This window comes from Epinephelus moara, chromosome 7 (assembly GCF_006386435.1).
Source record: "Epinephelus moara isolate mb chromosome 7, YSFRI_EMoa_1.0, whole genome shotgun sequence".
Lineage (NCBI taxonomy): Eukaryota > Metazoa > Chordata > Actinopteri > Perciformes > Serranidae > Epinephelus > Epinephelus moara.
In genome coordinates this window covers 35,139,486-35,164,027 of record NC_065512.1, presented here as the reverse complement: position 1 = coordinate 35,164,027, position 24,542 = coordinate 35,139,486, and the positions used below count along the sequence as shown (strand labels likewise).

The window sequence follows — 24,542 nt, the reverse complement described above, 5'->3', positions numbered from 1 at the left end:
TTAAAGTAACAATCTTGAAGATTTTCATGTAAATAAATGTCTGTTAATTCACTATGCATCGCCAAAAGAGGCAACACTGTCATAATTGAGGCTACGGTGCAATGATGAAAGTATTGCAATATTTATATACTTGCAGTATGAGCGGGTGTCAAGATTGAAAATTTGTGGAGAAAATGCTGTATTAAATTACTGCTAATGCAAACCAAACACTTCCCATTGCTACAGCTTCAGTGAGCTTAACACCATGGATGTAGCCTATAACAAGAAGTGGATACAGCATTGGACACAGGGCCCCACTCCTTCCTGTCAAAGTTGATCAGTATCGCATGAAGCCAAAAAAGCTTGATTTCCACCTTATGAAATTACCTGGATCTTAGGCATCATTTGGTCCATCGAGCAAAGTCAAGCGGTAAACAGACTTCTCTTACACAATGTGAGTCTATGGGAAGAAAATTTTTTTGGGCCAAATGGCATCATGTGACAGTCCTGGATACTATGTAAAATAGACGCTGTTACTGGGGGTTTGCTTAGCACTTAGTGAGTTCATCAAATATGTTTCTACAAAACAAGACAATGGTCATTTTCAGTATTTGCTGACAGTCGGTCAATTTGAAATATTGCAGGGAGGAATGGAACAGTCAGGAGCGGCCACAGTGAGCTGCAGGCATCAGGCTGCACAACTCCAACTTAGTGAGGTAATCAACTACTTTCACTGTGCCCCGCTGTCCGCAGACTACTGTCATGTGCAACATAAAATCAGATCATGGTTGCTCACAGAATGACAGAAAAAAGCCTGTTATTGCGTAAATGCTTAATTAAAACAACAAAGGTTTGTATTGCTGCCCCCATAACTCTATAACCTGTAGTATAAAACCGCATTTAGCACCAGTAACTACAGGTGTCGTGAAGATTTCAGTCCTTTCTAGCCACTCTAAGTTTATGCTAGGATTAAAGTTTGGACTTAAAGATTGTACAGAAGAGGGTCAAGATAAGGGTTTATGGGTGCAAGGGAGCAGGTAGGGTCTTCACAAATATAGTAATACAATAGTGCGTGTGTGTGTGTGTGTGTGTGTGTCTGTGTGTGTGTTTGTGTGTGTGTCTGTGTCTGTGTGTGGTGACACCCTGCCTGTCAGCTTCAGACAAGATACACCCGCTAAACACGGAGCTGAATTCCTTCACAGCACCAACTGCAACCCATGGCGATGGTGAGCCTGCCCAGTAGTCGGGCATTATGCAAATGTAAATCACGCTTGACTAGCCACAAGACTGTGTGTGTGTCCATCGCATGGCTTCACATTTCACCCAAACTTTATTGGTGCCAGTGGCCTTTTGTCTGCTTTAATTGAATTAACTTCTCAGAAACGGACCTTGTGGCAGGAGAGCGATGGGACATTACACAGCCATCACCTCGGCATGGGAGCTTTTAATAGTGTTTACATTGGAATCACTCAGTGCTTTAGAAGAAAAGAGGCTTCTTTTCTAAGAACATTTTATAACTTGGTAAGATTTCCTTTTAAGGAGCTACATTTCTCTGAACATAATGTTTGGGCAAATAAACAATCACCAGTGAAAGACTCGTGTCACTTTTCTGTCATTCGATGTCATGTTTTAGCCCCCTGGGAAAATGCTTACAATAAAGCTTCAGTGCTTCACTTTAACATCTTAATAATGGCTGTGCTTCCTCCTCGTGCCAGTCATGTTAAATAGTTAAAATAATTCCAGTCTATAGAAATAGGTATTGTTTAAGGGCCTGAAAACCTTTTTTCTCAATCATCCTTTTAACATTCACTATGTGGGCCTATGAACACAACATTTTCTGCCAAAGTTGGAACCGTTTTAGTTATTTCTAGAGACTGAGCTCTTCTCACTGGTTTGGTTTGTGGGGTTCAGTTGACAAAAGGTGATGTCACATATTTCTGTGCACCAATCAGAGTTCAGCAGTATTTAAATAAAAATGTAATGACATATGCTGGGTTGTTTCCTGATGCCATTGGAAAGGTGTCTTGATAACAATGGTACAGGAATGCATCGATCGACCTATCAAATAAGATGCCAATGTTTTTCCATAGTGTCACATCATTTTTGCACAGGCTAAAAGCAGGGCTTGAGACTAACATTGTCCCAGGGATGAACACAGATCTTCCCTAGGCCGCCTTAAGGACAAAAGAATGAAGTAAATTTACTACAGACGTGTCAGGGGATGCAACTTTTTGTTTCAATGATAATGCTGTGAACAACAAATCCGTATTGAAATCGTCAGGAGGAGAGCTAGTTAGCTGTTAGCTGTTAGCAGTTAGCAGCTGCTGACCAGAACTAACAGCTCACAGAGGTTGCGCTGAGTTAATTATGATGTGCTCAAGCTCTATTCAGTAAAAATGAGCATTAGGTGAATAACAGTATCATGATGTGTTCAAATGTAATCTTGTAAAATGTATTTTTTGTTGAGAAACTTGACTAAGAAACAGTTTGAAGGAGAAATTTGGTGATGTTTTCACAGCATTATAAAAACTGACCTTGACGTTGACATTTTTCATATCCTAAAAGGCTTGTGAAGTAGTTATTATTCTAAAAGGTGTTCTTCACTTGAAAGGTTACATTAAATATTTTCATAAATCTGTATGATTGGAATGATGTTTTCTTAATTTCCCTGGCACAGAAAGCGGGGAAAACAACAACAAAAACAAAGTTAAAGAATAAATAGAAAATCAATATTGGTATTGGCCAAGAATTTCACAATAGGTGCACCCCTACTACAACTACTATTAATTTAACACTTAAAGATATATTGTATCAATTGTAATGCTTTTTATATCCATGGGTGTTTGTTAGCAATTATGTGAGTAAATCACAGCTTAAAAGGCATAGAAAGTCCATGGCAATGTCCCCATCTGCTGGTAAAAACGCACAGCATCATTAAAATCATACTATAATGTAAGTAGTCCTGAACTGCTTTGAAGTGCCTGGTGTATGTTAGAAAAACATCTTCAGATAAAATACAGCCCTCTGCTATTGTTTTGGCTACAAGCAGCAGTTTGAAAGAAGGAATGTGTTCACTGTATTTTGGTTGTCTTCTTTTCATGTTCCCAATCAAAATGCAGAGACCAACCCAGACACTGAGCAAACAGTGTCACGTGGTTTTCCCCAGCAGATAAAAGAGTCGTGGAAATGCAAATGTTTGCCCAGTGTCTGAGATAATGTGAAGCTAAGTTTCCATCATCTTGATGTGTTTGATTTACAGACTTACAGACTTGAACAGACTTTACGAGTGACGGTGCCTAGATTATGGCAGGTGTTTTAGATAGATGTGTACCAAATAGCATTTGAAAAAAAATGTTGGCTCTAGGGTGAGCCTACATGAAGTATCAGAAGTGTGGGATTTACTGTTTTGGGACAGAAAGTTATCAACTTGATTTTCAACTACTTGAAACATTTCAGTGTTGTTGCGAATGCAGGAAAAACTACAGTCAGCCTTTTGTCACATTGGGTGTAATTATACTCAGACTACAGCATCACAGTTTTATTTGTTTATTCGTCAAATACTGGCACTTGGGCAGTGACTTCTGGTGTCAGACACAGACGAAAAAAGCCGTCCTTTAATGCCGGCATGATATTGTGTGACAGCGCCCAGTGGCGTCAGGGAGAAAACAATGTATGTTAAGGGGGCAAAAAGTCAGAAAGGGACGGGAAGGGTGGTGGATGGGTCAAACAACCAACAACCTTCACCCGGGAGACTGGTGCTTACTTCCTGTGTGATTGTAAAGCCATACCCTGTTCATTTTTCCTAAACCCAACCTTGTGCATGTATTCGCTATATTTAGCCAATACATGCACAAGGTTGGGTGCGTTTGTTGTTGATGAAAAAGAAAAATGTCAAATTTGCAGTGTTGTACTGACGTAGTTCATTTATTGTGTAAGAGACTGTGTGCAAATTGTACATTTCCTGTGAAAACTACAGTGTATTTTTAAAACAGACCACATTTAACAGGCTGAAGTTGACACGGTGTCCCAGAACGTCAACAATAGGGATGTTTCTGGCAACTAATTTCCCTGTCAACTAAACGAAAAATTTAATTAAGACTAGTTGACTAGTCTAAAAAAAGGAAAACACTCAGAAAACAGTAAAAATTTTGCACAATTTATTGTAAAGTATTTGAAACATTGTCCCAAAAATATTGTGTGCATTAAGAGCCCTCTGAAGCCTTTATTCACAATCTTCAACAACCATGTCGGATTTAAAATGCTGCTTAAGTATGAGACACTTTGCACTGTGCTGTATGAATGTGAACACGACGGCAACTCAGTCAAAAGTTAACCACTACAATAACATCTAAAATAAATAAATTGCCTCTGAAATGTGGGGCACATTGAGCCTTGCAGATTATCTGGCAAAAATGATAGCAATTCACTTAAAAGTTCATAAAACAAGATCTAATTTATAATTAAATTTCAGCTGAAATAAGAGGCATTTTGCGCCATGCAGTATGAATGTAAACCCTGCACATTATCTGCCAACCTTCACTTAAAGTTAACAAATAAAATAAACTCTCAGCAAAGATAAATTGCTACTGAATTAACTTTCTAGATTAAAGTACGATCAAACTGTGGTTTTCCGAGAGGTCATCTCTCCAATTTCCCACCGTGCTGTTTTAAAACTCAGTCTACTTGAGCATTATCGCATCTGACGGCTCCGTAGCCCCCACTAGTGGCAGGCGGCTGCATGAGTTAAGCGGCCTTGTACATGAATAAAACACTAATTGGTTTAACCGACTAATATTTCTGGTGCTGACTAGCGAGGGGTGGACATTTAATCATTTAGACGGCTAATCGCACACATCCCTAGTCAACAACAGACCCACCAAGGGTACCTTGCACGTTGTATGTCAGTGTGGAAAGGCCATGACCAAACCTTGATATGTGATTAGGTCAGAGTGAGAATGTGTTGCAACAGACCACCATAGATGGAAAAAGGTGGAGAGAAGTAAAACTGCTATAAAACTCTGACTTAAAATGTAACTGTATTACATCACATTACATTAAACCAGAAAAGGAATCTACAATGAAGTTCTAGATGGAGCTGGCTTTATGGGTTGAACTCGAATTTATCTGAACAAGTCCTGTGTTATTCTAAATTCATTTGACCTTGACTTTTTTGTGAGTAAGAGCCCTTACACCCTTGAGGACCTCTAGTCTCTCGCACCTGAGATGTAGTTATGTAGTCTCCTGTAATCTCAGAGCCCAAAGTCAAAAATGCAGATGACAGGTGTTAAAGGATTGGCTGCAGTAGATCTTAGTGGTAATATAAGACACAAGACAATCGCACAAAATGACCAAGTGATCCCAGGAATGTGCCACAAACGTGAAAGTGCAGAGAAAGGAATGTTGTCCAGTCAAGTGATAAGTAGTGTTGCATTGGAGAGAGCTGCTAACTGATAATGCAGCCATTAAAATGGCTTGATAGCTTTCATCTAACAATGGTTAAAGGCACTTTATCTTAGAACAGACTGTTAAATTCATTACTGTTATCTCTAACAAGAAGAGCCCAACCTTTCAGGACAGATAACAAGTATAACAGTAAAACATTGTGATCATGTTTTCATTCAGTCATCAATACTTGGATTAAATATAACTTACAAAACACATATTCTGCCTAAATAAAAGAGCTGTATGTCTTTAAACATAACTTTATATAGTGATCATTTTCTGCATTAGACTTCCTCATCACGTGTAACTAGATGTTGATCAACTAAGAATCTGCACACATTTCATGATAAACACTTTCCTTAAATAGGTGACTGCTGTACAATACAGGTCAAGTTGGAGTCACAGCTGCCACTTTACAACAGTGATATGAGATTTCTGTTACTACAGTAACTTGTTATGTTACCATGAATCAGTCTAGCTCTCCTGTTTGGTCGAGAGGTACACAGCTTGCAGATCCAAGGAAATATTAGCCTCAAACCTGAGTTGCTACACAGTTATTAACAGCCATTGACGACACAATACAATGATGTGGAGGTATTCAGGCTATTTTCAGAGTCATGCCATGAAGGCTTGCCAAGGCAGACAGGCATGCAGAAGGCAAAGAAGTAGCAGATTATGTTCTCAGAACTTCTATGACAAATGTAATGTAAAAAAAAAATGAAGTGGGCTTAAGGGGTAAAACCCCTCAATTTAGGTAATCCAATATGCTATTCTTGCAGTCTGGGAAAGTCCATGTAGAACCTAAGAAACTAGGTCTGTGTTAAGGCGAAAGGCTTTTATGCTGGATGCCCTATTGTGCGGTTATTTAATCCCACTTGCTGCTTATCTTTGGCAAGTGTTTAGGATGAGAATGTTACATACTAGGGATGTAACGATTACCGATATTACGGTAAATTTCGGTTAATTTTTACACGGTAAGAATTACCGCTTATGTTTAAATTAATTGCATTATCGCGGTGGATTATCAGGATATGTAATAACAGCCTCATTCAAGTCTTGCGATGCAGGCGCTGCGTGAATGCGTACCATGTGTAAATACAAAGAATGAAAACATGGCGGAAGGTGGTGATAGCGGCACACAGGACATTTTCCCCCCAACTAAACGAGTCTGAGGTCTGGGCGTACTTTGGGTTTCTGAAGAATGCCGAGGGACAGCTGGTGGAGGACAACTATCCTGTGTGCAGACCATGCAGAAAGAAAGTTGCTGCGAAGGGTAGCAACACTACAAATCTGCTGGCTCATCTCCGTGACCATCATCCACAGCTTTACAGCCAATGCAAGTTATGCTATGCAAACGTCAGTTATTGTGTGAGGGACTTCGGTTTTACTGAGATTGTCATAATGTGTAACTCTCGACGTATGCGGGACATTTGAGCCGTATCTGTCCTCCTAAACGGCGACTAGGTTTCCGTTTTCGTTTAAGACACTTAGGAGCTAATACTTGCTGAGTAGCTAATAGCCGTATTAGCAGCTATGTTGCTAAGTGTTTCAAAATGAAACGGAGCTGTAAACACTGAGCGGAGCCGACAGAATATAAACCGACGTAACGTAACGCTAATTGAGATCAACTATGATTGAATCACTGTGATTATGGTTATTGTATGGCGAGCTAGAATCGATATAGACGGCCAGTTATGCTTTCTCGACATAAGCTCAAGGAAACAACATAAAACGCTGCCGTGTTAACCTTTGACCGAGAGCATGCACTCCTTTTCTCATACAGGTAATCCTCTCACTCACATGCACACTTCTAATGTGTGAATTATTCTGTGTAATGATGACCATTGCCCTTAGCGTTTTTTTGGTTTCTCCTGCACATTTGTGATATCTATTCTATATATTGTATGTTTTTTGTTCTACTCTTGCATTGTTTTGTTTAATATATATTTTTCCTCTCGTGCTATATAAATTGTTTACATATTTTGCTGACTGTTAAGATGCACCAGACAAATAAGCTTCGTTCCTGTAATTTGTTTACATATTTTGTTCATTTAAAATAAAATTTTCTGTTGCTGTGCCAATCCCTTGCCCCTTTAATGTGAAAGTTTCATTTTAATATAAGATTTTGGCTGTTAACACTTTGGTATGATAAGGAAGTTACAAGATTTAGTGAAGTTATTTCAATATATCTATTTTTTCAAGATTTAGTGAAGTTATTTCAATATATCTATTTTTTGGACATTTTACAGCGCTTGAAAAAATATTGCGATATTATCGTTTACCGTGATAATTTGGTCACTATAATCGAGATATCAAATTTTCCATATCGTTACATCCCTATTACATACAGCTGCCTATGTCCTATGCACATACACAGCTGTACAAAGTAAAAACAGATATACTCAGATATACTGATAAACCAACCTATATTGCTGATATTTCATATTGATATGTATGTCAACAGAAAAGTAGCAAGAAATTATATTGTTTGTCCATAAAAAGACAGTGACAAGTTCATTTTCTAACTGTAAAATGTCCCACTAAGTGCAGATCCTGGTCACAGTTCTTAAACTAGAATTACCGCCTTGTAGTTGTATGCCTCCATGAGCTACTGAAATTGCAGTTACAGTTTGCATCTATGTCTGCCCAGACTAATATGTCACCATGACAGTAGACAATGCTTCAAATATGAATGTTGCTGCAAAGAAGCTAGATATTGTAAAACGTGGATGTTCCGCACACATCTTCAACCTGGCTGTATAATCAGCACAGTTTCAAGTTGGGCACCTAAGATTAGTGTCACCAATTCAGTATCTGACCAAATGGCATGAAATAATGATCAGAAAAGTGCTTTTGCAGAACATTATGATGTCACAGTGAAGTTGACCTTTGACCTTTTGAATATAAAATGTCGTAATTTCATCATTTTATGAATTCATTGAATGAATGAATGTCACGTTATGGTCAACAGCATGTTTTGGCAAGTCACAGTGACCTTTGGCCACCAAATTTTAATCAGTTCATCGTTGAGTTCAAGTGGACTCGTACTCGTACTCGTACTCGTACTCGTCGTCCTCCGCTTATCCGGGTCCGGGTCGCGGGGGCAGCAGCCTCAGCAAAGAAGCCCAGACAGTCCTTTCCCCAGCCACTTCCGTCAACTCTTCCGCGGGAACCCCAAGGCGTTCCCAGGCCAGCCGGGTGATGTAATCCCTCCAGCGTGTTCTGGGGCGGCCCCGAGGTCTCCTCCCGGTTGGAAATGCCCGAAACACCTCCCAAGGGAGGCGTCCGGAAGGCATCCTTACCAGATGCCCGAACCACCTCCCTTACCAGATGCCCGAACCACCTCAACTGGCTCCTTTCGATGTGGAGGAGCAGCGGCTCTACTCCACTACTCAAGTGGACATTTGTGTGAAATCTGAGGAAATTCCCTCAAGGTATTCTTGAGATATCACATCCATGCAAATTGAACAGACACAAGGTTACAGTGACCTTTGATCACTAAAATCTATTCAGTTCATCCTAAAGTCCAAGTGGTCATTTGTGCCAAATTTGAGGAAATCCCCTGAGGGCATTCTTGAGATATTGCCTTTACAAAAATGCAATGGATGGACAGACAACCAGACAACATAATCACCCTGGCCACAGCTATCGCCAGTGCAGGGGATCTAAAGAAAAAACATCTAAGAGATCACTATCAAGTATTTATGTTTTAAGAATGGCCAATGTTTTTAACTCACTGACCAAACAACCTGTCGTTCTTTAAAGGGCAAGAAAGAGGCGTTCCATTTACCTCCGCAACCTTGTGCTGCATTCATGTGGTATCAGAAAAATCTGGAAAATAAGGTCTGGATATTTCATGAGTCCCCTGATCTGTTTTCTTTGCTCTATGTTACCACATTACAACTTAAACCTCATTAAAACAACGATCATTGGCTAGCAGAGGTCCTGACCCAGTGCTGTTGCTGCACTACATTACTGCTTTATAACAAAATGAGCGGCAGGAAGAGATTAATTTGGAACCATTTTAAATCTATTTCATCCACAAAATGCAAAATGCAACATTTCCAAACATCTAGCAGGCCGTTTATGTGGCAAGCTGTTGCTCTAATGCTATTTATGGAATATGACCTTTTTTTCATCGGGTATTCCAAGCAACAGGGGGTGAGTATTGATACAAAATATTGTTTTAGGGTGTACAGTAAAACATGCTATGTGTATTACATATATTGAATTTTCAAAGTAATGAGCCCATGCTTGTATGTTACAGAAATATGATTTGCCTGCATCGATTTGTTGTTCGGGGGGCACGGTGGTGTGGTGGTTAGCACAGTCTGCCTCACAGCAAGAGGGTTCCCGGTTCGATCCCAGGTGTGGGAGCCCTTCTGTGCGGAGTTTGNGCCCCCCCCCGACCCTCAAGAGGATGAAGCGGTTAGAAGATGGATGGATGAATGGATGGATGGATGGATGGATGGATGGATGGATTTGTTGTTCTTCCTGGTCAAGGAGTATGCGTCCCACCTTGAGAGAACTGTTCATTCCATCTCGTTCAATGAGTGTAGCTGCTAGGCTGTTTGAACTCGAGTCTGACTCAATGGCATCTCATTCACTCACCATAGCAGGCAGCATGAGCAGCACCCTACAGTAACAGCAAGTGGGAAAAGTTCTGGATTCATCAGCACTTAGGCACTCTACAGGCTGACCTGGTACAGAACGAACACTTAAAAGAGTGGTTCAGAGGTTAATTTGTTAATTTTTGCCCATCACTGATTAAAATACTTGACAAATCTTGGTTCTTCCTCACATTTACACTAAAAACATATAAACCCAAAGCCATTTATAAAGCAGCCCTGCCCATAGATTTACAGCAATGCCTAATGAACTAATACAACCAGGGATATTACATGGACAGCTATGCAAGTATAAAAAGATACAACTAAATCTGTAGATAAATTCCTATCATCTCATGTGACATATTTTATCGCCTTATATACATGTGAGAATAAAATAGAATCAGTATATTTTCAGCGTTGGTGTGAACACAGCTTTGGGGGTACCATAAATAAATTCCCAGCCTGTGTATATGATATAAATGTGTGGCACGCTGGTGATGCTTGTGTAGGATTTCAGGCGCGTGCAACACATGTGCAGCATTGGGTCCAAGAGTGTGATTTAATTAAAGATTCCTTTGCCTGGTGCATAGGCTGGGACACACCCGCTCTCATTAACAGGGATCAGGACGGGAACGTTGAACATGTGCCGTGTTTTTTTATGGGGGGCTATTGAGTTTCTACTCCTGCTCTACTAATAATAACGGCAGGACAACCTTTCCCTACAGGACAATCAACTGTTTTTTCACCCTGTGTTGTCTTTAAGGCACTGGAGACAGAAACATAGCATACATGTGGAGAGATATGTTTCTCCAAAAACATTTTTAAGGAAGTATATGTTCACATAACCTTGGTCACTGCACAAAGATTAGTCTTATACAATCCAGTTAACCCATTATTTTCTACACAGTTTTCCCTATGACAGTAAGTTATCTGTATGTTTATTAGAGACTTTATGGTTACAATTCATAATGCCCATTGTGTTTCCCCTCCCAGGCCAGTGAGAAACCACATTCCAGTTTAAATACCTATGAAATTCCTCCACAGCGGAATGTGTAAGTGTGCAAACCTATCCTTTTAAAAACCAGTGAGGGCGAACAAGCAACAATGATCTGCCTCAGCTTGTTACAAGCATTGATGCAAAATAGAGAGAGAGAGAAAAAAAAACTGGGGTCTTTCTTCCTGTGTGTATTCAGAGTAAATGCAGCATGTCAAAGGGGGGATTTATTACGTCCCCAAAGAAAAACATTCTCCCGATGATGAAAACATGATTGGGCGACCTGGGTAGCCCAGCCTAACTTCTGCTCCACTGTCACAGTAATTACCCTCAGAGCCCTGTGGCATCCGACCTTGGTGAAAAAGACCCCGGGAAAAGAGAAGAGCCACAAAGACGTATTTTGAGGCAAAAAGGATGCGACCTGGGAGAGCCGAGCTCCCTGTCCATCACTCGGAAGTGCTGTGAATGGCTACAAAGGCCCCCAGAGTGAGACTTTGTGGGATTTCGACGTTGCCAAGAGCAAATGCCACATCGCCTTGCCAAGTATTAGGGAGAAGACAAGAAAATCCCCCCACACGTAGAGAAATATCAACAAAACTGCAGCATAAAGGCCACATTCACGGGTGCACAAAGCCATAGAGGCTGGATGGTATAGGGCTAAACGGAGTGTATTATGTTGCACTGATGCCACAAGGTCTGAGGCAGAGGTGGAAGTTAGGCCTCCGCTTTACATTCCAAGAAAAGGGGCACACAACCGTGACTCTGGGGGAAAATACAGTTGCCCTGTGCCTTAATCTATCATTCTGACTGTCATTCTATCCACTGTGCATTGCCAAGTGAATTAAAGACACTTTAAGAAGCTCAATGAACGCCTTTTGTATCCCATTATCTTCTTGTTCCACAGGCTTTGTGGGCAACGTTACGCATCACCGAGTCCGTAATGTCTTGAAAGGCTGTTTGGAAAAGAAATATCCGCTCATCGGATTCACACATCCTTTCACCACGAGGCTTTGAAAGTAAAGGCGTTGACTTCCAAAATGGATAAAAAGGCTCAAATTATCAGACGATTCCATGCTAGCTGCTGGCTCAAGCTAAAGGATTTCTACTCACATTCTGCAATTTCACACACATCTATGTTGCAGGACAGAATTTTGAATATGTTGTATGGAACAAACTATGCATTACACATGTCACTTTATAAATGTACACAAATAAACTAATGTTTCTTCACACTACATTTGCTATTTTCATACTTAATGGTTGGTTTGAAGTCATTATCTGGAGCTCATGTCAATTCACTGAACTGAAAAAATTTGAATGGTATTTTATTCATCTTAAGAATTCAAACAACTTCTAGGTATAATCATTGCTATATCATTGTAGTCTTAAAGGGTAACTTCAGTATTTTTCAACCTGGACCACATTTTCCCTTGTTTTGTGTCTGAATGACTAAAGGGAACAACAATTTTTGAAACTGGTCCAGTATTAAGTGAGAGGTTCCAGCCAGCAGTGTTGAAACTGGCTGCAATGTAACCACTCGGGGCATTTGTACACCATCAATTTACGTCCACTAAAAGTGCTTGTTTTTGCCACTGACAGGCTCAGATTGTTATGATAAGTGTCTCAGAACATTATGGAAAGGATCCCTACAGAAACAGACTTTCTTGTTAAAGAGTAAGATCCTTTTTGTGAAAACTCCAAATTCAACACTTCCAAACCAACCTGACTCCATTTAAACAAATAGTAATTTAACATGTATAAAGCCAGCATTTTCAAATCTAACTGGGATTATTTCGGCAAACCAGAGTTGGTAATTGTTGGAACAGTGGAAAGACAAACAATACAGCTTTTGTTAGTTTTATTATGTTGACTTTGATAAAAATGATTTAAATGGAGTCTGGTGGAGAATAATAATCTGAGCCTATCAGTGTCAAAAACGAGCACTGAAAGCGGATGTAACTGACAGTGCATCATTGCCCATTAAAGGGGAACTACGAACTATAAAAGCTGGAACTGCTCAATAGAAAATGAATTGGAAAAGATGTTCTAGATCAGTGGCTCCCAACTAATGGGCTGTGATCCAAAAGCTACTTAACAGAGACAGCAAACTAAATGACATGGCCAAATGCAAGTATGACCCTAAATATATTAAACTGTGTGGACCTTGAACTAATGACTAAGGAGAAATCTGGACTGTGGCTGGACCAGTTGGAAACTGCTGTTCTAGATAACACTGAGCACCCAGGGTAATGTTCTGAGTAATTGAGTACATTGTCTGTTTCAGAATTGAGAACACTATGATGCTAATTTGTGTATAAAATAGAAAACAAACATTCTGTGGGTCCACAAAATCAGACTTCATTGTCTGTGGAGCAGCTCCAGACTTTATACCTCACGACATCACGAGTTTGAGACTAACTTCTCTGTTCCCATTAGTCATTTAGACACAAAAAATGGCAAATAGGGTTTCAAGTCGAAAAAACCCAAAGTAACCCTGTAATGGTTATAACTGTTTCTATGGTTGTTCTTAACATCTGTTATTTCACACTGAAATATATTCATACATGAGAACAAATGAGTCTGAAGTAGATATGTGTTTCTTGATTTCTTGAAATTAGCCAATTAGTGAAAAGTATTTTAAAGTGTGTTAAATCATACTGATATTTGCTGCTAAGAGCTGGTTTAACCTGCTGGGAGCGGCACGTGGGAGAGGTTTACCACATCAAGTCAGACAGATGCAGGTACGGTACAATAACTTAACTCACAAACAGTGTCTTTGATATCCTCTCTTATTATCTGAATCCTCTACGAGCCACTGTCAAGATAAATCCGGTGCAGCATATTCTGCCCAGACTGTCATGGGAAGAACAGATCTATTTACAGAAGCGTCCTACTCTGAAATAAAATGCAGAAATGTCTGCAAGAGGTTAAATTCCTGTGTGCATGGGCATTAAAAGGTAAAATGACAGGGGTTAACCTTGCTGAGGCATCACAACCCTCTCCCGGGTCAGGCACACACTGGGCACCTTTCCACAGAGGAACACACAGAGAGGGTCTTGTTCTGCAGTCCATGCGCGGGTCAGTGCCGGCAGGTAGGAGTGAAATGATAGGCCTCCCCAGAGACACAGCACAGAGGACACACTGTTTCCCCACAGCTAAAGCATCCACTGGAATGCAATATGGGGCGGCAGGTAACTTTCAGTTTACCGCATACCTTTATTGAAAATCTTCAAATCCCAGGAAAGCCCCCGTCTGCCGTCTGACACTTTGGTGGGAATTCAGAAACAGGGCAGATGGAAAGCTTGACTTGACAGGCATCAAACTGAGATGTGGATTAGTTTCTTAAGGAGGGATAGTCTGCGGTATTACTTGTGTTGAGAGTTGGATCTGCCCGTTTCTTAAAACCCATTAAGGGCTGGCAAACAGGTACCTGCCTTAGATTGGATTTAATATCATTTTAAAATGGTTGATTAAGTTACCATCATGTGCAACATCAAATTTAACTCTTCTTCATGTGTAAAGCTTTGATTCAGACAAAAAAATCATTTCAATTTAAAAAAAAACATTTAAGTTACTCCACTTTGCATTGTGGTTCACATGATGGCACAGTAATGACTGAGCCTGTTCTGATGTTAATATGAGCTATTTTGCGCAAATGAGAATGATTTTTTTAAAGGAAAAGAAAAGCCTGCAGTTCCAAATGTACTTAGAATCTAATTACATAATATCTACTCTTTAAGCAAATGTGGTTTAAAATATTTGATAATGTGATTATTCAAACTGTTCTTCACAGAGGTGAGATATGGGTCCACCCAGTCATCATAGCCACACTAACTATAATGTAATAGCAGTGTGTGCTGTGTGTGCCGATGAACAGCGCTTGGCTTCCCCCTTTCCGCATTTGTCCTGAGCTCTCTGCTCATCTGCCAGCAAAAGTTTGCCTGGTGACGTGAAACGCATCTCTGCCAGCCATTGAACGGGGAGTTCCAGGCACTCACTACATGGGGGAAAGCCAAACATCATTCATCTGCACACACTGCTTTGACACAGAGGTGGTTGAAAATCAGCAAAGCTTCACTTTATAGGTAACGAGTACCAATACCCAGCCTTACACAGAAGTAGATACTGTAGTTCTTTACTGAAACATGAGCTAACTGACTGCTCTCTTTCTGTCCCCTAATGGTGAAGTTTAGCTGTATACTTCTTTAAATTCAGCCCGAGTACAGCCTCATGGAGCCACTAACATGGGTGTAGACTGTTGTTTACATCAAACTAATGGTAGGCTACATGGACTTCAAATCATTTATGCAGCAATTTTATCTCGAGGCCAGTAAAATGTACTTAAAATGCCTCACACCCCTCCCTCTGACACTGCAATAGATACCAAGGGTCAGTATACTGTCAGTTTATCAGGTTCATAATGTGTTAGAAAACTACACAGAGTGGCTGACACTGCAACATTGCTATTGCATTTAGTCACATCCCTCTCTGATTGAAACACGTCAATACTTTAATACCCAATACAAATTCATTTCTGCTGTGTTGATCTGCCAAATATCTGAACTCTAGGGTGCTTTGATTGATTTTAAAGCAGCACGATTACATACAAAGTCAAAGACACAAGTGGATTTCTTCTAAATTAAGCAGTACAAATTGAGGTGTAGAAACCTTAACCTACCACTGAGTGACTCCATTTCATGTATAGGGACTAAGGGAAGAAAGAAACTAAATAAGACTATGAAAACAGCTATACACATGCCAATGGTGTATACATTACTTACTACATAGTTGACTTTTCAGACAGCAAAAGCCTTCCAATCTGGGTGAATGAAACACGGTGAAAAGTTACACTGACTTCAATCTGAACATGTCTTTAGTTTGTGTTTATTTTCACCAGCTACTTTTTTTTTTACATCTCCAAAATTCAATTCAAGAAGTTTATTGTCATATGCATAGCCAAAATTCTTAATTGCTAGTCTCCACTCACACAATAGTACAATTAGAATTAACATTGGATTCCAAGTCATGGCACCCATCATAGCTGACATATTTGCTTCACTCTCCCTACAGCACCACTACTTAGTATTTATATAAGCATTGATATGTATTTTATAGGGATGCACTGAATATTCGGTAACCGAATATATTCGGCGGAATATTGCAAAAAAACACACATTCGGTATTCGGTGGAATAAATTAAAAGCAAGGCCGAATAATAGCGGCGTGTTTTGATAACGCAATCAAACAGCGTGCCGTGATGGGCGGAGTAAAATGTCGGCAGTGTGGCGATCCGTCCGTCACCGCACTCGCATTTGCGACTAAAAATAGTTTTGAGCGAGCAAAATAGGCTTAAATCATTCAGCACGCTGTGCGAGCAGCCTACAGATTTCAACCACCAGCAGAAACGAAAGGCGAATCCCACCGATTGTGGGTTGAACGGGGGTCACAGACACAGACAGTAATGTATTCCTGTCAAATACGGCGGCCATTGGCTTACCGGCGACGGAGAAGTCGGCTCCAATAATATCCTCTTCTTGGCGTCATGACTGCCCAGAAGTACCTGAACAGCCGAGCCAGCCGAACACAGGTATGTGACGTGTCAGAGGAGAAACGAGCCGTTCACGGCCCACAAACCTCACCGCACTTTAGGGACTGTTCTTTACTTATGAAGGGACCGTCAGGGGAGGAGGGTGGCTGGTTGATTTTTATTTTATTTATTATTTTATTTTGATCCCCCCTATGTTAATCACTTATTGATTTGAAGTATGAATAAGTCAATAATTAATTTATTCCACTGAAATATCATTGATGTATTATAGAAAAGTGATTTATCTTTTTATAAACAAAAAAAATGACAAAAGGCACATCTGCCTCATTTTCGCTGTGGTATCGTGATACTACTCAGAACCATGATACTTTCACTGGTATTGTACAGTGGCAGGCCCGGACTGGCCCACGGGAGAACCAGGGAGTTCCCCGGTGGCCTGGCCCGCAAGTGGTCTGCTCTGGCCTGCCTGTCTTTTTATTTTATTTTTATTTTTTTTAAGGTGCGCTCTGCAGCGCAGGCTGCGCAGCACTGGTGGCCGTGCCGGCTGGCAGAGAGCCCGCCCGCTGTCAGAAATGATAGGTGCTTGTCAGCATTTGTCACAATGATTGGTCAAAAAGGTTTTTTTTTTGTAGATTCAAGACGTGATTAGTTTGTTTCGCTTTCTGCCCGCACCCGCCCCCAAATCAGCGTGCCTGTAAACTGAAAGCAGCTTGGTTGTGGCCGCCCCCAAATCAGCGTGCCTGTAAACTGAAAGCAGCTTGGTTGTGGAGAGTCAGGTGGAGCAGAAAGCAGAGGGTGTGTACGTGTGCCTGTGTGTGCAGACTGTGCAGTAGGAGCTCTGCAGCTCAGCAGCGCCATGACAATGGACTGCAAAAAGAGGAAAGGTGGAGCTGAACGGGAGCAAGATAAAAAAAAAAAAGGCCATTGAGGAGGAGGCGGCCAAATGTCATAAACTTACAGATATCTTCAGAGCCCCCCCAGCCCCCAGCAGCACCGTGACGTCGTCAAATGATGATGCTGCAACAAGTAAGTTAACATAGAAAAGTAAGAAAACTGGTTATTCCCAACATGAGGTCCGGGGAGGATGGGGACCGACCCAAGGCCAGATAAATGATTGATGATAAGCTATAAGAGCCAAATTAACCCGTAAGGGTCCATTTGGTTCCATTTTGTACAGAGCAGCGCAGGCTGAAACAGTTAGGGGACTCTTATCTGTCTAAGTTCAAAAGTTTTCAATATCTATCTAATGTTACTGAAATAAGATCAGATAAGTTGAAGTTGCAGCTGACTTATATTTTTACGTGTTTTACTGTTGCATTCAATATGGTTGTTGCCATATTGATTATGATAAGCTGACATCAAAATGATTTGCTGACAAAATAATACAATCATGTTGTTTAGTTCAGTATAATACCCATTCATATAGGAGTCCTGGTTTATTGAGGGGCACATTTGGTGAGGGTAGGGAAGAGAAGGACTACGAGTAGGATTGCTGTTAAAGTTGTGTTTAATAGAGTTGTTGTGTGACTGTCAGTTTGGAATAATGAGCTTTGGTGATTACTTAGCCCATATGTGTGTCCGTGTGCACGTGCACGTGTGTGAGCATGTAATGTGTAGATTGGGTAGCCTGGGTGGATGTATGACTCCCGGCCTGAATTTTTGTCCCAGTCCGGCCCTGGACAGTGGGTCCCAATTTTGGTACCGTGACAACACTACTACATAGTAGTGTCTACTTGATTTGTATCTGTGCTGTTCAGATTAATATGACAGGTACTTTTTGTTTTTTGATAGTGTATATTGCACTAGTAGTTTAACACTGTCTTGGAATTTAATAAATATTGACAATCAATTTGAAACCCTTACAGTTGCATATTTGTTTTCAGAATGGGATTTTTCCTGTGAACAGGATTTCCTGCTTTTCTGACCTTATATTTACCTCAAGTTGCCTTTTGGGACATACATGCATACATACGTACATATCATACTTGCCTGTAGAGAGGAGTTTATTACAGCCTCATATAAAATCAACAATAATGATAATAATAATATTAAAGCAAACAGAGCTCTGGTATCGGAATAGTATCGGTATCGGCAGATATCCAAATTCAGGTATCGGGATCGGATCGGAAGTGAAAAAATGTGGATCGGTGCATCCCTAGGGGGTATAAATTAGATTAAGAAGAACCTAATCAGAAAACTTTAAACCACAATGATGGTTGTTTTTCTGCAAAGGATAGTATCTCTTCAAGGTGTCCCTGAAGTAGTCTGCAAGCTGTGCCAATGCCATAATATAATGCATCATCATCTTCTTTCAAATGTATCTTTGCAGTCATACTGTGTTCTGTCCGTCAGCCCATTTACTGCCATTGTAAAACAACCCCTAGATGCAAAACACAGAGCGCACATTCTTCCTGAAGCCTATTGACAACCCCCTCATCTGGTTCAAAGTCTTGGTTGTGTACTTTGGTTTTACATGAGGGTTTTGCTTTCTGGTCAATTGTTATCGCTCTTCAAAGTTCTGCGACATGGGCCTCCCTGAGTGCTGCTGACAGGAGCAGCCAAACCCTCCTCTTCATCTGAGACACAAACCACAAGCATCACACATACACAAGGAGCAATTACCACAGGAAGCAATTTCTCTGCACCTGAGCACACCTTCGACACAAACATCAGCATGACAAAAGGGGCAAATGGTATGCAAGGGTAGGGTAGGCACAGCATTTGGCAGGGTAAATAAGCAGAGACATTCAGCACAAGAAGCAGTGCCTTCAGGATAAATCAGTGAACAATTACATGAACTGTGTCTCACCCTTAGTCTTACTTTCTGCAGGATACAGAGCAGCAGTGAACAGCTCCACATTTTCAAGCTGCTTCTAGAATGTTACTTTGAAATCGTAAGTGATTGTTTATACAGCGTGACTGACACTTGGCAACTTCACTTGAGTGACTATTTTCAACACTTTAGCACCACTTCATTACTTCAACCACAGCTCTGCTGGCTGGAGTCAGGGCATTCATTTCCCACAGCTCTCCATGTGCCCACAGCCCTACACGCCTCAGTGCCAGCTGTTTGTCTGTGCCACCAGACAACTCAGCATATCCGGGGATAGTTGTCCAAGATCTCCAGAAGTGTCTCTTTAGTGTTACTTCCCAGCAGCACAGGAATTATACAGTAATTATCCTCAGCTAGTGGTACTTAAACTTTAGGTATGCTGTTGTTATTAGGTAACTGGGAAAATTATGGAACATCTCAAATTAGAAAAATAGGAATTGGAAAAAAGGTTGGATAAAGGAACATACTGACATACTATTTGTATTGAGGATCCACAAAAGGGAAATCAGATATTTTATTTATTGCATATTTATTGTCACAATAGCCAAAAACTACCAGCTACAGTTAGGCAGTTGAGCAGTGGAGTCAAACATGAAAAACATGAAACTGAGCAATAGTTCAAACATCCAGCCACAGCCACCCCAAGTGTTGGTAGCAAAAATTAAACTTGGCCAAACCTTCTAAAAAGACAACAAGACACCAAGTTTAAACATTAATCAGAATCAGAATTTTTCCACTTTTAGGTGATTAACAGTCTTAAAGGGAAACTTTGGTAATCTTTAACATGGGCCCCATTACCCCATGTTTTGTGTCTAATTGACTGATGGAGACAACAACCTTTGAAAGTGGTCCAGTATTGAGAGAAACCACTGCACCCAGCAATGGGAATTAGGCTGCCATGTGATCCCTTTGGGCAATTGTGCACCGTCAATTTAGGTATATCAAAAGTGCTTGTTTTTTTGCCACTGATAGGCTCAGATTATTATTTTCAGTGTTTGACAGCCTTACGAAAAGGACACTATGGAGAAATGACCTGTTCTTCTTTACCTTTGACCAGGGATGGGAATCACCAGAGGCTCCACAATATGATATTATCACGATACTTTAGTCACAATACAATATTATTGTGATTTTAGATGTGTTGCAATATGATGAGTTTTGCAATAATGTCCCCAACATGTAACATCTAATAATAGAAAGTTTTCAGTCTGTTCATCTCACTTCAGTCATTTTTTTGCAGCAAAATGTATGTAGTAGTGGACTGAAAAAGCAACTGATTATTCAAGTGGGCTACCTCAAGTTTAATTTTTATTTGTAATATTAATAGTTAATTTCATTAAATACTTGGCACTGTGTGACAATACGATGTTGCCACAAAACAATTTTCCCCCACCCCTTCAATTCACTGATCCAGCCTGTTTATTAGTGGGTGTAAGCAAGTCTCGCTCGTTTGTTCCAAAATCTTGTAGACTTTTCCACATTGTCAAAATCAGCTAAATATTTAGTCCTTAACACTGACCTCAAATACAAAGAAACTCTTCCTAGCACTTCTCTTTCCAACTCTCACTCTCAACTTTTGTTTTTTCCTGCAACAAGTCACCTCTCGCTAAATTTCATGATAAGAATTCGCCTTGAGTGAGACTTGGTTACAATAACGCACAGACCAGCGAAGGCAAGGAAAAATGTTTGATTTCTCTGTAGGCCCCTTTCAATTATGTTGTCAGACACTCATAATAACAATTTGAGCCTGTCAGTGGCAAAAACAAGTACTTTTAATGGATGTAAACTGATGGTGCGCAACTGCCCAAAGGGATTACAATGCAGCCTTGCAGCACTCTCTCTCAATAGCAGACCAATTTTGAAAATTGTTGTATGTCTGCACTCGTCACTTTTGACACAGAAACACAGAAAAAGCTGCAGGGGTACACCACACAGAGAACTTTAGTAAACCCGAACCACAAGGACCACGGTTTAGTGAGCAGCTCTCTGGATAAAATGACAAGGGACCTTCAGTAACCATAGTGCATCATAAAATGTTGTTATATTATGTTTATTCTGCCATATGTATGACTAAATCAACTTCAGCAGGATTTCAGCATTACCACACAGCTTTTGGGTTAATCTGATACTGTCTGTTCATGTTATACAACCAATATAATGTCATATTAGTTCTGTAAGTGGGGAAAAAGTCCTGAATCCTACATTAACTCCAAATAGGGAGGCTTGTTACAACCACAATCTGACACTTTCAAGATCAGGCTGGCACACATCACATTACAAGTGTTCTAGAAGGAGAAGGAGCTGAGAGGCTGATGGGAGTGTTGTTTACCTACATACAGAGCTTGGAAGACTTTTTCAAACATATCTAAGTGTGACATTAACTCTGATGAGTTTGGATTCATATAAACACAAGGCATGAGCTGATTATCACATTACAAGAAACACATCAACACTGGTCTGCTGTGTGAAGTGAGGTTTTGGGTCAGACAGGGGAAATCAGTGCAGGTCACTGACCACATTCCACAGGGCAGAATTTAGAGCCTCTGCCTGCAAAGCACTCTCATATTCAAATCTAACTAACCATACAGACACACCAGCAGAGAGTAAGAGGAAGAAACAGTCTATTATTTCCATTGCATTAGTACAGGTAGGATGTGCTTTTTGTCTTGGAGTGCAAGCATGACAGAACTTGGGGTTCCTCTGCAGTCATTGCGGTTGATGGTTTACTCATTCACTCACAGAGGCAATGTGAATGCCTATAATGTCAATGCGTGTGCACAAACTGCCTCTTACTTATGCAACAATCACTAGCTATACTCTAGTCTACCATGTGAGATGGCTGAACATGCTTATTATTGCTGTTAATAGCCTGTGTGTGCTTTCAGAGGACTCAGTACAGTCTTTATGTTTAGTTTGTCAAATGGAACCAAAGGTCTTAAGTTCTTATCCAAATCCATCACAGACAATATAAAACACATATTTACATGCAAATAAACATGTCCACCCTGCAGCGAAAACAACCTGAACAAACACGCAGCCCCCTATTGTCAGCCAGTGTTTTGACGCCCACTCGTGTCTGCACGCACTTGCCACCCGCGCGTTTCCAGCGCCAGCAGTCCTTACCTTTTTCGGGCTCTCTTTCTTCTTCTCCTCCTCATGCTGGTAAGCAGGCATTTGCAGAAAGTCCTCTTCACAGCAGATGAAGCTCACTGTGCATCCCATCCGAGCAAAGCCAGAGCGCACACGTCCAAACCCATTCAAACTAAACTTCACCGCTCGGTTCCCTTCTTTCACGCCTCAGCTGTGGGAACTTATTGTGACTTTACACAGCTCCAACGGGCGGTGTGGCATCACTGCGTTGTCAGTCGAGCATTGTAAATAAGTTTTAAAGACGTCTCGATGAGTTTCCCTCCCACTTGTTTTCAGGCACCATGTGCTGGGTGATTGCCACACTGAGGTGAAATGACTTCCCACTGCAGACAGACTGTGGAGACAAACAGGTAGCCTGCAGCTCTCTCGCGCTCTCCCTCTTCTCTCCCTCCCTCTTCTTTCTCTCTCTCTCTCTCTCTTTCTCTCCCACCTTTACATTTGCGTTTTCATATGGTTTTGATTGGTTGTTAGTTTGCCGCTCAAAACAGAAGGGCCTGATTGTTTAATATTCTGCCCCCCACCCCCACAACTACAACTAAATATGCTCCAGTTAATTTGGTGTGAAAGAAAGTGACTTTTTTAAAATGTATTTTCATATCAGTTGGTGGGTCTACTGGGCCTGGAAGTCCACATGTGGCCTGTGCTCATAGATGACCTCCAGTCCTAGATTCACCAAACAGCTGAACTGAGATCAGTCGCTGTACAGTGCAAAAATCCCTTCGGTAACACTGAAGTTCAAGGGCTTTGTTTTTTTCATGCAGTTATGCTGCTCTCTGCTGGGTGGTTTGTGAAGTAGTTGTAAGAAGCGATGGGGAAACTTATTTTATTATTATTTAAAGGAGCAGTATGTAATTCTGAAGAAAGATAGTTGATTGTTATGTCTCACTGTTAGTCATGGTTATGCTGATGCCATGGTCCTGCTTGATGCCTACTTCTACTGCTATTATTATTAGTCATACTTCGACTACTATAGATTTATTGTCACATACACACACTACCATATATTAAAATATACTTATAACATATATGCTACCAAAATACTATCATTATTATTATTATTATTATTATATTACTGTATTATTTAAATTAATGTTATTGCAGCTATTGTCATTACTGTCTGTCCTGCATATCTCTCTGTCTCTCCCCCTCTTCATGTATCATTTTATCATATGGATTACTGTAACTCTGTCATGTTGATCTGTTCTGTACACACAACATCTATTGCACAACCGTCCATCCTGGAAGAGAGATCCCTCCCCAATTGCTCCTACTGAGGTTTCTGCCATTTTTTACCCATTGAAGGGTTTTTTGGGGAATTTTTCCTTATCCATTGTGACGGTCCTAAGGACAGAGGGATGTCGTATGCTGTAAAGTCCTCTGAGGCAAATTGTGATTTGTGATATTGGGCTTTATAAATAAAATTGAATTGAGCAAACACAGAAGTCCAAAAAACTGCAGCTCTTTGAGTGGCCTCTTGAGGCTAGCTCCAACAGCCATTTGATCCCCATCGACCCCCATTTTAAAATGGCCATCTTTACAGTGGAACATGTTTATAACAGGTTTGTACATGTTTACAGCCTGGTACAAAAAATGGTTTTGGTCTCTATAGCTAATTTTCCCATTTATGACAACTGTAGGGGAGGGTGTTTTTTTATGTGACTCACCCATTTACATTTTATTAAGGCGTGAAGTTACACATAATTAAAGGCAGGCTGCTTTGAGTGATTGTCTGTCTGCCAATAGTGTCCAAGCGACAGCCTCCAAGCCTGAAAAATGAAGCCAAAGTGCAAGTGCCAAAAACTGCAGTTCATCGAATGGCCACTTGGGGCTGTCTCCAAAACAGAGTAAATCCCCACAGACCTTCAGACATGTTTTGCAGCCTGGTGAGAAAAAAAGGTTTTGGTCTATAGCTAATTTCAACATTCATCATAACTGTACAGGGGCTCAAAGTTATGCGTCTGTGAGTCTGTGAGTCAGATCCACCCC

At 40.7% G+C, this 24,542-nt stretch overlaps 1 protein-coding gene across 2 annotated transcripts in view; it reads right to left on the bottom strand.

The window, feature by feature from the left end:
• tns1b (tensin 1b) overlaps window positions 1–22,828 on the bottom strand; it is a 229,803-nt gene extending 206,975 nt beyond the window's left edge. For both annotated transcript variants that reach the window (XM_050048049.1, XM_050048047.1), the window contains exon 1: window positions 22,530–22,828. In XM_050048049.1, coding sequence (XP_049904006.1) covers window positions 22,530–22,628 — 99 coding nt within the window. In that variant the 5' untranslated portion in view covers window positions 22,629–22,828. The remainder of the gene's footprint in view (window positions 1–22,529) is intronic.
• Window positions 22,829–24,542: the final 1,714 nt, after the last annotated feature.